This window comes from Felis catus, chromosome C1, assembly GCF_018350175.1.
Source record: "Felis catus isolate Fca126 chromosome C1, F.catus_Fca126_mat1.0, whole genome shotgun sequence".
NCBI classification, from domain to species: Eukaryota; Metazoa; Chordata; class Mammalia; order Carnivora; family Felidae; genus Felis; species Felis catus.
Window position 1 is genome coordinate 627,160 of NC_058375.1, and position 13,736 is coordinate 640,895.

At 53.2% G+C, this 13,736-nt stretch overlaps 1 protein-coding gene across 15 annotated transcripts in view; it reads right to left on the reverse strand.

Annotated features, from left to right (window-relative positions):
* Positions 1 to 550: 550 nt before the first annotated feature.
* SLC35E2 (solute carrier family 35 member E2) overlaps positions 551 to 13,736 on the reverse strand; it is a 28,927-nt gene continuing 15,741 nt past the window's right edge. For 14 of the 15 annotated variants that reach the window (XM_023257949.2, XM_045034933.1, XM_045034932.1 and 11 more), the window contains 5 exons: positions 12,087 to 12,207; positions 10,174 to 10,227; positions 9,600 to 9,672; positions 6,829 to 6,974; positions 551 to 4,726 (listed from right to left, as the gene is read on the reverse strand). In XM_023257949.2, coding sequence (XP_023113717.1) covers positions 4,489 to 4,726; positions 6,829 to 6,974; positions 9,600 to 9,672; positions 10,174 to 10,227; positions 12,087 to 12,207 — 632 coding nt within the window. In that variant the 3' untranslated portion in view covers positions 551 to 4,488. Of the gene's footprint in view, positions 4,727 to 6,348; positions 6,685 to 6,828; positions 6,975 to 9,599; positions 9,673 to 10,173; positions 10,228 to 12,086; positions 12,208 to 13,736 lie in introns of those variants that run through there. The other variant, XM_023257951.2, reaches the window with a different exon arrangement.

Consider the following 13,736-nt stretch of genomic DNA (forward strand, 5'->3'; position numbering starts at 1 on the left):
GGAGGGGCCCGGGCGCGCTCACGTCACTTCCGACCCGGGCGCCGCCGCCGGCCGTCCCTCCGAGCGCGGGGCGCGGAGGCCGCCGGTGGTGCTCCGGTGACGCCGGAGGCTCGACCGGAATTCTGGAAGGGCGTGTGGCGCGAAGGCGCGCCTCCCCGGGGTCCCTCCCGCCCCGCCCCCTCCCGCGGTTTGGAAGGGCCGTGGGAATGTGGTGAACCCACGAGCCGCAGCCCAGGGAAGAGAGCGGGAGACCGACATGCGCCCTCGTTAGCCGGGTTTGAAGTGGGAAATGCGGAATGGGACGAACTCGGGCACAGAAAGGGCGAGTGGAATTGAGCTTTCTTTTCCTCCCCAGGATGGTGTTCACTTTCTGTACCCACGCTTATTTTGCTTCCTGAGCCGTTGGGGACAGGAGAACCATTCTTCTCTCTTCACGAAGGGGGTTTTCAGCATGAAGGCGACAAGAACCACCCTCCACCCCCCCCCCCCAGCCCCGTGACCATTTCAGTAGCACAAACCCGGGAGGGTTGCAGTGAAGACAGCAACGGCAGGCACTGTTAACATTCATTGTATTTGGAGAGAACCAGAGTCCTAGGTAGTCGCTACCAAGTGGCTTAATTTAGACAAAAAGAGCCAAGAGGCATCAGTTTATTACCACAGTAGACTTAACAGTGACTCACTAAATTATTTAATAGAACCACTTTCTAGAAAGTACTGATTTCGTCACTCGAATACTGAATCAGGTGAAATACAAGAACACGATACACATCTCGTACAATGCGCTTTCAGTTGTCCACAGTTTCGTTTGGTATGAAGCAGATCGCACTTGGTTCTGATGCAGACAATTACTGATAGGATTTTCAAGTTTTTCAGTGTGGGAAAGTCACCGTGACTGTGGCCCTCCTCATGGGTCCCACAACACCCCCTGGGCAGGTTCAGACTCCACTCATACATCTGCAAAGACTAGAAATGGCCAATCAGGTGAATGCAGGTTTTACTCAAATGAAACAGAAACAAAAAAGACAACGAAAAATTCTACCAGTTAGGACAGTTTCCAGCTCTGTTTGGCAGTCTGGGCACGGATCCAGTGGCCATCAAACTCAGAATCAGAACCCTCAGGAAAACTGGAAGAAACTCTTCAAGGACAGCAAAATCGAAGGTTTCCCACCTGAGCCGGAGGGTGGTCATCACAACCTCACCTCCGCTCTTGGCTCCCCAGCCAGGACACAGGGAAACAGGCAGATTGACCAAGGGGGCTGGGACATTTATAGTTGTCAACTAAGGAAATGAAGACGCCTCAGCCAGAGCATGTACGGATTTTGTGAAAGAATAAAGCCCTTAGTATGACAGTCAAAGGCAAAAGAATTCTATCTGCAGTAGCGTCCTTGATTAATTTTTCCAACCCAGGGAAACTGAAAATGCTCCAGGCCTTAGGAAAACACGACACTCAGACAGATGTAAAAAGCCATGATATGCGTCTGCCAAACCTACTGGTCTGCCCAAGTGACCGTTTACAAGCAAAACTCACTGGTTTTGGGAAAAGAATCTCCAGCATGGGCTACAAGCACAACTTCGTTCGATACTCTTTGTGCAGCATTTTACCGCTTTGGATTCACCATGCCTATTTTTCTCAAATTAAAGACACATTTTTGGATTGTGCAAGAATATTCTCAGCTTTCCAGGGCAGATCATTTTAACGATGACATGCAACTGTGACTGTCGGAAAACAACAACAACAACAACAACAAAAAACAAACCCAAGGTTTTTATGCCACTCATACTGGAAGTTTCCTTGCAAGTCAGATACATGTATATTTAGAAGTATCGACGTAGGTAAGGTATCGACCCGACCCGACCTGACACCTGTTTGAAGTGTTTCTTTACAAAGGCACAGACAATGACCATGGACATAGGAAATGACCCGTGTAAGTGATGACAATGACACAAGCATGTTTGCAATGTATTATAAACATACTATAAACACTACTACACAAAGTTAATAAAAAACGTATGTCTGTACATTCATTAAACAAACGGCCACGACAGGCCATGTTTTGTCTCCTGGCAGGGTTGTCCCGGACATGCAGGACACGGACGGCTTCAGGGTGGAGACCATACAAAGAAGGAATGTAAGCCCCAGGCACGGGCAGTGCTGGCCACAGCTTGGGTTCTTAGGAAATGTTTCAAAAGCAGCTTTGTTGGAAATTACCTCATTTACTAGTAATTTGGAGAAATCTTCATTTTGTTTCTGGTCCAAGAATTTGGAAAATCAAAATCGGCAGAAAACCACTTGTGACAGGAGGCGGGGCACATGTGGTGTGCAGGGCGCTGGTTCCAGAAGAGACTCGGACCCGGGTCCCTAACGAGGCTCAGAAGCAGGTGCCGCCTACCTGGACGTCTGTGAGAAGGCCAACGTGACAATCTTGCAACAGGATGACCGTAGACGTGTCTCCTTCTCTGCTCACATCTTGTCAGCAGCTGGCCACAGCCGGCCACAGCAGCCACATTGTTAAGGGCAGAGGCAGGGCCCTCTGGAAGCTGTCCTTTCCCACTGGGCCTCACAGACCCAGCACATCCCGCTGCCCAAGCCGCCTCCAGCAAGTAGTCTTCGGTGTTTTTTGTGGAGGAAGGAGAGAGGAAGGGATAGAAACCTGGGGAAAGTCTCAGGAGAAACGTCTTCACAGTGGAGGTGAGCGTGGCGTGCGGGCGAGCACACCCCTGCCTGTGCTCTGGACATAGGAAGTCAGCTTCATAAAAAGGTTACAGTTTTAAAGGCCTCAGTTTAACCCATCATCATGGCAAACTTTTTCAAGTAGGCAGAACTTAATGAGGCTTATTATTGCTCTTTGTTTCCAAGAGATTTGATCTCCAGGAGGGCCTTTTTTAATATATTTTCCAGTTGACCAGTCAACTGGAAAACCAGTGAAAAGATAATGGGAATCAAGGACCTGAACGGCAGGGAGGGGGAATCAGATGAGGGAACCACCAGTGCCTGAAGCGCTCCTGTCGGCTGGTTCACTCAGCTGCAGCAGGCAGGCCCCAGACAGCCGTGTGGCCAACCTCATCCTCTGCGTTGGGCTGCACATGACACACCCCCAAGCTTGAACCTGGTGCCACGGAGAGGTATTAAAGCCTGGCTGGCAGCGGACGTGCCCCGATCAGAAACCCCACCAGGATGTGGGAGGAGGAATAGGGTGAAGAGGTCAGGAGCCTCAACCCGACACAGGGCTCAGATACCCAGCGTGGTGGGTCCATCGCTCTGGGAGGAGAGAGCCAGGCCGAGCCAGGCTGTGGGTTCAGTACGGGTTACTTGCCATACAGGGTGCTTTCCAGAAGCCACCCGTGCCTGGGTTTTCTTCTTTAACACCTTCACAGTCATTTTAAATGCAGTGTGACAAAAGCCATGAACACTCCAAAAGATCTTCCCAGCACTCCACCTGCTCATTCATTCATGAGAGAAAACCTTAACACCCTTGTGCTTGAGACAAAATATGGCGTGGCTCCCGACCAGGTGAGTGATGGCAGGGGCACCTGCAGGGAACCCTTCAGAACAGCCCCTGTTACACACAAAGGCCCAGAAAACAAAAGGGAAGGTCAGTATGTCCCCATCCTGAGTTAAACACTACAGATGTCTGTCCTCTACCTCTGTGACCAGCAATCACCACATCGGGGGTCCCTGACTGAAGCGCCAGCCACGTGACGGTTGGGACTCTCGGGAGGCGGAGGGCCTAGTGCGGTGGAGACCCTGAAAGGGGCGGGGCACCTTTCCCTAAGTGGTGCTGGATGCTGGCAGCTCTGGGGCAGGGAGGCAAGGGCCCAACATCCTGCCCACAGGAGCAGGGACCCTCATTTCTGTGCCCGTCTGATCCCTTTCCACCCTACTAGCCCTGTGCACTCAGCTGCTGTGGCCTCCGGCCCAGGCCGTGGGCGCCTTGGCCCTCTCTCAGCATCACAGTCTCCCCCGATGGCCCAGGAGCAGAGTGTGCCTTCACGGGCCTTCGACGGCGAGCAGGGGGAGCTGAGCTCTCCGTGCTGGCACCGAGCAGCGGGGAGCAGTGCGCGTTGGCACCCGGATCCAGCCGTCACTTCACAGGGGTCCCCAGTAGCTGTCACACACAGAGAACGAGGGCGTGGCCTAACTGCAACCAGACCTGCGAGCTGGTGACGGGGGTGCAGAGGCCATCTGGAAGCCCCACCCCCTCGCGAGTGCTCAGCACAGGGTCAGCAGGAGGCAGATTTCACATTATCTGGCCGTGGCTCAGCGGCAGCTGGCTCCGGTCTCCACCCCAGGAAGCGGACATCTGGGATCCCCGGTCAAGCTCCCATTGGTTTTCACTGAAAACCTGAGACGGGAGCAGCGGAGGGGCCCGTCCCGTGGCCTCCTGCACCCCACTGACCCAAGGAGGCCGGGTGTCTGCGTCGGTGAGGGGAACAGCAGCAGTGGGCAGCGGCCTGGGGGCCCTGGCCACCTGCCGCAGCTTCCAGAGCTCAGTGGTGCGGTCTGGGGTCCTTGGGGGTCAGTGGCTCCGCTTCGTCCTCTGGCGTTGGGCTGGCGGCCACAGCCAGGCCCTGCATGGCCTCCCGCTGGCGCTGCTTGGCTTTGTTGTAGAGCAGGACGCCGGCCGTCACTAGGACGGTGCCGATGGCTGACAGGCTGGTGACTCTGTTGCCAAACACTATAATACTGAGCCAGATGGATAAGGCGTGCTTCACGGTGCTGGCGACACTGCAACGACAGGGGGTTACGGCCCGGGCTCGGCCCGCTGCCCAGCCGGCACAGGCCCGGGGCTCCCTCGCCGGCTCCCTCCTGCTTTCCGGTCATTAGCAAAAATGTCAAACAGAAAAGCAGGGACATGCTATAATGAACAGCCATCATTCCCATCTTCTAGACTTAATTAACATTTCGCTTTATTTGCTTCATCCTTTTTTTTGGAGTGAACTATTTTTAAGCAAATTACAGACGTGATGACATTTTACTCCTAAATAGTTCAGCTTGCCGTCTAAAGAACAAGAGTGCTTTGTGCACACCTATGGTAAGGACAGCACTGCGTTCGAGGCTTGGAGCCCGTAAAAATGAAGCTAGTGCAAAACACACTGGAAAGTTAATAGTGCTGGTGTTTGGGGGTGATGATGACTTCTGCTTTATTTCTGGAACGGTCCTGCCTTTTCCAAATTTCCTATAATGAGTAACTATTGCTCTTATGATCTGAATAAACCACAAAAAAACCTATTTGCTTTAAAAAGAATTAGGGGCGCCTGGGTGGGTCAGTCGGTTGAGTGCCCGGCTTCGGCTCAGGTCATGATCTCACCGTTTGTGAGTTCGAGCCCCGCGTCGGGCTCTGTGCTGACAGCCCAGAGCCTGGAGCCTGCTTCAGGTACTGTGTCCCCCTCTCTCTCCGCCCCACCCCTGCTTGTGCTCTGTCTCTCTCTGTCTTTCAAGAATGAATAAACATAAAAAAATTTTTTTAAAGAATTGGTTTTCTGCTTTTTGCCTTTTGTGAACCATCACTAAGGATCACTGAAAAACAAGGTTTCGGGACTATCTGGAAATAATTCCCGGCTCCAAACAGAAACCAGGGCATGTGACAGAGACAGTGACCACCATGCGCTTCAGAAGAACTTAAAAATCACGGCCATTCTCAACATTCTTGCAGACCCTCCCCATTCAAGACCCAGGAAATGTGAGGGCTGCACGGGTCGCAGGCCAGGGCACCGCGCTGGTGCCACCTGTGCCCGCGTGTGGCGGTGCTGCCCTTGGCCCTCCGAGCCGCAGAATGTGACCAGTGCGGGGCACGGCTGCTGTGCTGACCTGGGCCAGACCGACGTGGGCAGGAGGAGCGAGAGCCAGTCAGAGAGGCCGTGGGGAGACAGAAACACGGCTGGCACGGCTCGACAAGCCTTCCACGCAGTGTGGTTCCATCAGGCCACTTCTCGGCCAGCTCAGACGTTAGAGAAAGTAAGGCCCGCTACCTTACACGACACGGTGTGGGCAAAGAATAGACTTCTAGGCCGCCGGAGGCGTTAGCTCACGCTTTTCTGCTTGTTATTGAAAACGTCCGGTCTGGAAACGGCGCTTTCATTGAACTTTTCCAGTTACAAAAATGAAGAGAAGGCAGTGAGGCCTCTGGCTCACCTCTCAGTTTCCGGAGGTGTGCCTCCAACACGGGAGCCAACGGCCATGTGTGGCTCCTCAAATTTAACTCGTTTAAGGGGCACCTGGGGGGGGCTCAGTCGGTTAAGCATCTGACTTCGGCTCAGGCCACCATCTCACAGTTTGTGGGTTCAAGCCCCAGGTCAGGTTCTGTGCTGACAGCTCGGTGCCTGGAGCCTGCTTTGGATTCCATCTCTGTCTCTCTCTGCCCCTCCCCACTCGTGCACTGTCTCTCTCCCTCAAAAGATGAATCAACATTGAAAAAATTTTAAATCGCTTAAAATGAGATAAAATTAAGAATTCCGTCTCTTGTTGCACTCACCACACTTCAGGTGAACCGCCTGAGGCACACGGCTCCCCCACCGGACAGCCCAGAAGCGAACATTCCAGCTTCACAGGCGAGTCCACGGACATGCTGTTCCCCACGGAAAAATACTTGAACCACTCCAAACACTTCCTGTGCTAACGTGTAGATTCCTGGTGGGGATTTCGTGAACTTCGCTGTGTTTCACGTAGCACCAAGACAAAACAGCCTGGGAATCACGACATGTGGCCACAGTCCTCACACTAGCATTTTACAATCATAAATACCTTTTGTAAAAACACCTGGATTTAAATTCTTCTCCTCTGTAAATGACCCGGACACACCTTGTCTCCTGGGAAGTCACCGTGCTTACCTGAAAGTGACGGGGGAGATTTTGCCCATGAGGGCATAGGCCGTGACACTCTGCAGGTGGAACAGGACGCCGTCCATCAGCAGCAGCAACACGACGTCCTGACTGTAACTGAAGCTCTTCCCACTTCTCCCAATCACCGGCAAGTCCTATGCGCAGAACAGAAACGATGCTCTGCGGGTGCCTGTCTTCCTTCTACTGATCACCGTCAGAAAAGCGCGGGGTCCCACGTGCCCAGTAATCTGGGTAAACGAACTGATGCCGAGGAGTGCTCTGAAAATAGCCTTCTAGGGTGACAACCAAACAGCGCTTACCAACATTTTCAACATGCGTGTACACGTGGCCAATAAGCACAGGAGAAAGCACTGAACATCACCGGTCATCAGGGAAACACAAATCAACAGCACGATGAGACCACGTCATACCCATCAGGATGGCTACCACCAAAAACAAAAAATCAGGGGCGCCTGGCCGGCTCAGTCGGTTAAGTGTCCGATTTCCGCTCGGGTCATGATCTCACGATTCCTGAGTTCGAGCCCCACGTTGGGGCCTGTGCTGACAGCTCAAGAGTCTGGGGCCTGCTTCAGATTCTGTGTCCCCCCTCTCTCTCTGCCCTTCCCCCTCTCACACTGTCTCTCGCTCAAAAATAAACAGAATTTTAAAAAATTAAAAAATAAATAAAAATGACAAGTGCTGACGAGGATGTGGGGCAGCTGAAGCCCTGAGCACGGCTGGTGGGTATGTAAAACGGTGCAGCCATTGTGGAAAACCGTCTGACTGCTCCTCAAAAAGTTCAACGGAGAACTACTAGAAGAACCAGCAATCCCACCTCTGGGTACACGCCCCAAAGAACTGAAGGCAGGGTCTTGAACTGGTGTGTGCATGTTCACATTCACAGCAGGACTGTCCACAAGAGCCAGAATGTGGGAGGAACCCAGGTGTCCGTTAACAGACGGGTGGATGAACAAAACGTGGTCCCAAAACACAGCAGAATATCACCCAGCCTTAAAAAGGAGGAAATGCCAGCACCTGCTACAGAGTGGATGGACCTCGAGGTCATCATGCTCAGTGAAATAAGCCCGTCCCCAAAGGACAAATCCCATAGGATTCCACTTACATGAGGGACCTAGAGTCGTCAGATCCATTGGGACAGAAAGCACAGGGTAGATGCCAGGGGCTGGGGGAGGGGTGAAGGAGTTCACAAATACGCCACTTCGGCATCAGGGTTATTTTGAGCTGAAGACCCTCAAAACACAGGAGCAAGGGCTCTGGCGTCCCTTTCTCTCCCTGAGAAGCAGGGACAAAGGCCCCACGTGGAGGACGCCCACGCAGCAGGGGGAAAGGAACGCGCGCATCGCCAGGGACCCAAGCCAGGCCCGGCGGACCTCGTTAAGGTCGCCCCCACCTGCCTCCACCCCACACACAGCCTACTTTCCCGCAGTCGCCTCTCCCTGCTCAGCCTGGCGCGTGAGCGCTCCCGTCTTGGCTTCTTTATGAGGCTCCCGTGTCACATAAAGCTTATGTTACTCGGGCTGTGGGCTTGTCCCCGTGAATCGTCCAGCCAGACACCCTAGGAGGAGAGGTAGAGTCTCGCTTCCCCTATGGGGGAAATAGGGAGTTAGTGTTTAACAGAGACAGAGATTCAGTCTGAGATAATTAAAGTCTGCAAATGGATGGTGAGGATGCTCGTGTGACAGCCTGAACATACTTGACATATAGTTTAAAGCGGTTAGAATCATAAATTTTACGTTTACATAGATTTTACCACAGTATACATATTTTTAGATATACACATTCTTTCAATCATTCCAATTCCAAAAGTGGATCCCAGAAAACCACCTTTTTTAAAAAAAGGTAATTTAGTTTATTTATTTGTTTTTAATTTTAAAATTTCTTAATGTTTATTTACTTATTTTGAGAGAGAGAGAGAGAGAGAGAGAGAGAGAGAGAGAGAGAGAGAACAAGCAGGGAAGGGCAGTGAGGAGAGACAGAATCCCAAGCAGGCCCCGAGCTGTCAGCACAGAGCCCGACCTGGGGCTCGAACTCATGACTCTGGGAGCATGACCTGAGCCAAGATCAAGAGTCGGACGCTTAACTGACTGACCCAGGTGCCTCCCAAGAAAAGCACCTTTATCTGCTAAAGACACAAGAAACTTCCAGTTCCGTGTGAAATGCACCAAGCAGTCAGGTGTCTGTCGAGGGGGCAGTGACAGATCAGGGCATAGCTGGGCTCTGGAGCACAAGAATAGGACAGAATAGCCCAGTTCCATTTGTGTTTAAAAAAAAAAAAAAAAAAAAAAAGGTCTGCTCGGACAGATACATACGCTTTTATAAGACTGGTGAGATCACATGACATACATGTACCTGAGTACATTCCTAGCTACGCAGACCCATCTGGAAAGGGGCTTTGTAGGAGGGGGTCCAGGAGGGCTCACCAGACAGACCTCCTCTCTTGTTCATGTACACCTGCCCTGCTGATTGCTCTAGGCGGGCACGCGTGACTTTGAAATAATAACACTAAAACGAGCAAGCCAAAACACCCTGACACAAAGATTTTCAGGAAACTCCCTCAGCTATGGCTTGGCCTCCTGGGGCACCAGGTTCGGCTCCCACCGGTCTCCCTCCTCAAGTGCACCCTGCTGAGCCTTCGTGAACGATGCCACGAAGCCACCACGCCAAGGAGCTACCCACGGGACCGGCAAGTGAAACCCCTCCACCCCCGGATGGCTGGTGGCAACGGCAGCCTGGGTGCCGAGCGGCGCCCTGACACTCACCATGAAGAAGATCCAGGCGGGGACCAGCATGGCCACGGCCGCCGCGCTGGTGTAGAACTGGAGCTCCGCGGCCCTGCGGGGGCGACACACATGCCTGACGCTCTCTCCGCACGGCGGAGGCCGGCTTTCAACCAGACAGTTCACAGCGAGAATGCTCTAGAGAACCCGGGCGCCAGGGAGGGCCCATGTACCTGCCGGCCGCGCGCCTGGCGCACCCTGCAGGGCAGCCGCGAACGAGCCGGCCGTTGGGGTGCCTTGGCAGGGCAGCTGAAAACAGGTGGGGTTTTTCTTCCAAGTTTCCGCAAAGCACTTTTACTTACTTTTTTAAGTTTATTTGTTTCTTTAGTAATCTCTCCACCCAGCGTGGGTCTCAAACCCACGACCCCGAGATCTCAAGAATCACAGGCTCTTCTGACTGAGCCAGCCAGGTGCCCTGTCCACAGAGTACTTTTAAAAGCCACTTAAGCCGAAGGGGGAAAGGTGTCAGGTCTACGGGGGATTCTGAAACTTCAAAAGGGCAGGGAGTCCTCTTGGGCCTACGAAATTGGGAGTTTCACGGGCTAACAATACTTACGAGAACCTGTATTTGTCCCCGCTGAGGAGCTTTTTTGAAAAAACATTTTGCAAACTAGAATAAAGAAAAGAAGAGGTTACCTGGCGATACGAGAAGTTAGCACAGACCTCGACTGGACCGAGTGTTTGCGTCCTTCCTAAGCAGGGACTACGACGGCGGCCCCTCGGGGATGGCCCCTGCGTGTCCGCTGTGAGCCGGGCCCATGCTTGGGGGGCTCCTGGATGTCACTTCATTGTGAGGGGGTCACCAGGCCTGGCTCCTTTACGGAAGGGTAAACTGAGGCACTCAGGTTGAGCAATGTACCTGACGTTACCTAGCTCTCAGGTGTCAAAGGATCCCAAAGTCCCTGTTCTCAGTGCTGCACAAAACCCCACCTTGAACCAAGAGTTCCCATAAATCAGTAACTGCCATGGGCCGGGCACCTGGGGACTCCACGTGTGAGAGCGAGTGAACAAAATAGTCTGAGCACATGAAGACTCCGGTGGAAAAAATATGGACAAAACTCCAGAATGGGACAAACCACAGGGAAAACCCACACATGGCCAATGAGAAGATGAAACTGTGCCCACCTTCCCCAGAAACCAAAGGGCTTGGCACGCCCACTGGTGACTGCTCTCTGGGCTCCAGAAGGCGAAGCTCTTGCTCCAAAACAATCGTTTTGGGAAACGCTGGCAGTGAGGATCGAGAGCCCTGATCCATGTCATGGGCTCGTCTCTCTGATGGGAATTTAGCCTTCGTGATGGTCAAAAACCCAAATGGAGCCTCGTGTGAAGAGATGCTCCATGAGCATCTAAACAGACTCGTTAACTCGCAGGCATCTGTATGCCATACGAGGAGGCGGTCACAGGGTCCAGGCTTCTGAGAGCCCCTGGTGGCAGCACACGATGCCCACAGGGCCACGCAGAGGGAGTAGAGCATACCCCTCATGAAAGCCGCTCTACTTGAATGCAAAAACAAGCAGCTACTGGGCCTTTCCACTGGAGGAGAAATACAGACAGAATGCATGATGAGCCTGTATTCGATTTCTAGGAACTATAAGTGCAGGCAGAAAAAGCCAGAAGGAAATACATCTGCGTGTCAGAAATGAAATTAAAGGTGACTTTTAAATGTTTACTTGGCGGTGGGATGGAAAACCTCAGGGTGAGGCTGTCCGACTTTAACAGTAAAGCAATGATAAACTCCTGGACATCCGTGTGGTCGCTTCCTCTCTTTCCCAGAGACAGGACAGACCCTAGAAGCAACTGGTAATTCTCAAAGAGCAGGTCTGGCCGATGCCTAAGTATGGACTTCAACACCACAGCCTGGATGCGGGATGGCAGCTGTACACTATCCAAGGAGCGATCCAGAACACAACAGCCAGCCCCTTCCTGCTGCAGGACAAGGAACCTCCCATGTGGTGCTTTTCCTCGGGCACCTGACACAGGCTTCCCCTGTGGGCACGGCCTCTCACGGCCCTCGGGGCACAGACAGCCACCAGGCCAGAAACTGCCCCTTTGTTCCCGCTGTAGGATGGCCTCTTCCACTTGGCTTAGCTAAACACATACGTGTTTACTCACAAGGGGCGTTACTCTTGTAACGTTACTCACAAGGGGCGTTACTCTTGTAACGTTACTCACAAGGGGCGTTACTCTTGTGACGTTACCTGGGCCCGCTAGCTCTGTGCATTTGGCCTCCGTTAGCTAACCATGTCCCTAAGATGCGTGTTCTTAATACCAAGACCATGTATTGTCAAATTCTGGCTGTTTTTTTAAGAAAAGGTTACCTTACTGGGATACGAGGTATTTTGGTATTTAGGAAAAGGCGGCATCAGTTGGGCCCGGCTCTGAATTACGGAACATAATTCTCAGTCAATCTGGATTTCAACGTCCATCATCCCCATCACACCAGGTGTCCCCATGCTCTTCCTGACTCACCAGTCCATGATGTTGGTGGACAGCGCGGCCGAAAACCCCAAGACGTTGAAGCTTATCTCCGTTGCCGTGCACAGTGCCAGGCCTCCCATGACGGGGATGAGCGAGAGGTTGACCAGCAGCCCTGGAAAGGGCAAAACACACAAGGGCTGCGGCCGCCAGCCTGCCCGCTGCGACATCGCTTCTGGGTGCCGAGGCCAATTTTATGCCCCTCGTGAAAGCCTCTTTCACTTTAATCCGAAAACATGTAGCTACTGAGTCTTTACACTGGAGAAACACAGAGGATCAAAGTGCCCGCCTGCCCCCAAGCCATCACCCTCTCCCAAGCCAGGCACCGCACGAACCCTTCCTCGAGGCACGACTGCTGGGCCTGGGGCCGGGGGGCGGGGGCGGGCAGGACGCATGAAGCTGGGGCCCTGGGCCCCAAAGCCCCTCCCTGGCCAGCACCGAGGATGACGAGGGTGGATGAATGGTCTTTGGAGCAGTCTGTCAGAAAGGGGAGCTGGGGGCGGGGGGCCCTGCTGCAGGGAGGCCCCTACATGGTCTGCGTTCTACACTCTAAGTGGAGGTTACTCCGCTGCTGCATTCTGAAATCCAGGAAACTTGACCCAATGGTAAAAAAGCCCGTGGAGCATGATGGAAAGGCACAGCCACTTTGGGAACAGGGTGGGGGGCCTCCCGGTACTTTGATTTCAGATACTATTTAGTTTACTCTGAAATTCAAAATAGACGAGGGAAAAAGTCTTCCGCGTTAAGAGGTCCACGCTGACCTTTGGAGACCAAGGTCACCTCCCGGCACAGGACAATGCTGTCCAGACTCAGGTCCCTAGGGAGCCGCCAGCGCCCTCTCGGCTCTGCACGTGGTCTTGTCCTCTGGCCGGCCTGGCAATGTGTGTTGTGTGACAGACGGTCTGCGTGGATCCTAGAGGGCCGGTGGCCGTGAGTGCCGTTTCACCCTTAGAAGGACTTGCTTTCGCTGCTGGGAGGCGTCCATGGGCATCGGCGTGCTCGGGGTCCAGGGTAAGAACCCAGGGCTTTGCCGGAGATGCCCCCCTCTCCTGGCAGGCCCCGCCTGCCCTCGGCCCTGCAGCCCCACGAGGCTGGTCTACCTGGCGTGCCAGCCAGTGCCCGAGAACCAGCAAATGCCTCTGTGGGGAGGCCGCCACACATCGGGGTCCCGTCTGCAGGTGACCCTCGGCTCTGAAATCCTGGTCCCTCGGTCCTTCTCCCCAACTGATTCTTTTTGCTAACTATCACCGAGATGTTGTCGTTGACCTCGCTAAGGGAACCAGCTGACTCGCTCAGGCTTAGCCGCCACAGCTAGAGGCCAAATCATGGCATTTTAAAGTTGCCGGAATAAAGTTTTTAGTGTGGCTGAGCCACCGGCTTGATATGAAACCCAGTTCGTTGGTTTCATGTTGCTTATGACTTCTAGGAGCTGCTGTTTACCCTCCGATCAGATGGTCTCACATCACCTAAAACGCCTGTGGGGCTCCAGAGGCACATCTGGGAGGGCGCTCAGCCCTGTCCTTCCTCCCCCATCGGCCTTATTATGGGATCTTGTCCTTTTCTTTCTTTTTTTTTTAAGATTTTGTTTTTAAGTTTATTTATTTATTTTTGAGAGAGAGTGAGAGAGAGAGAGACAGAGAGAGA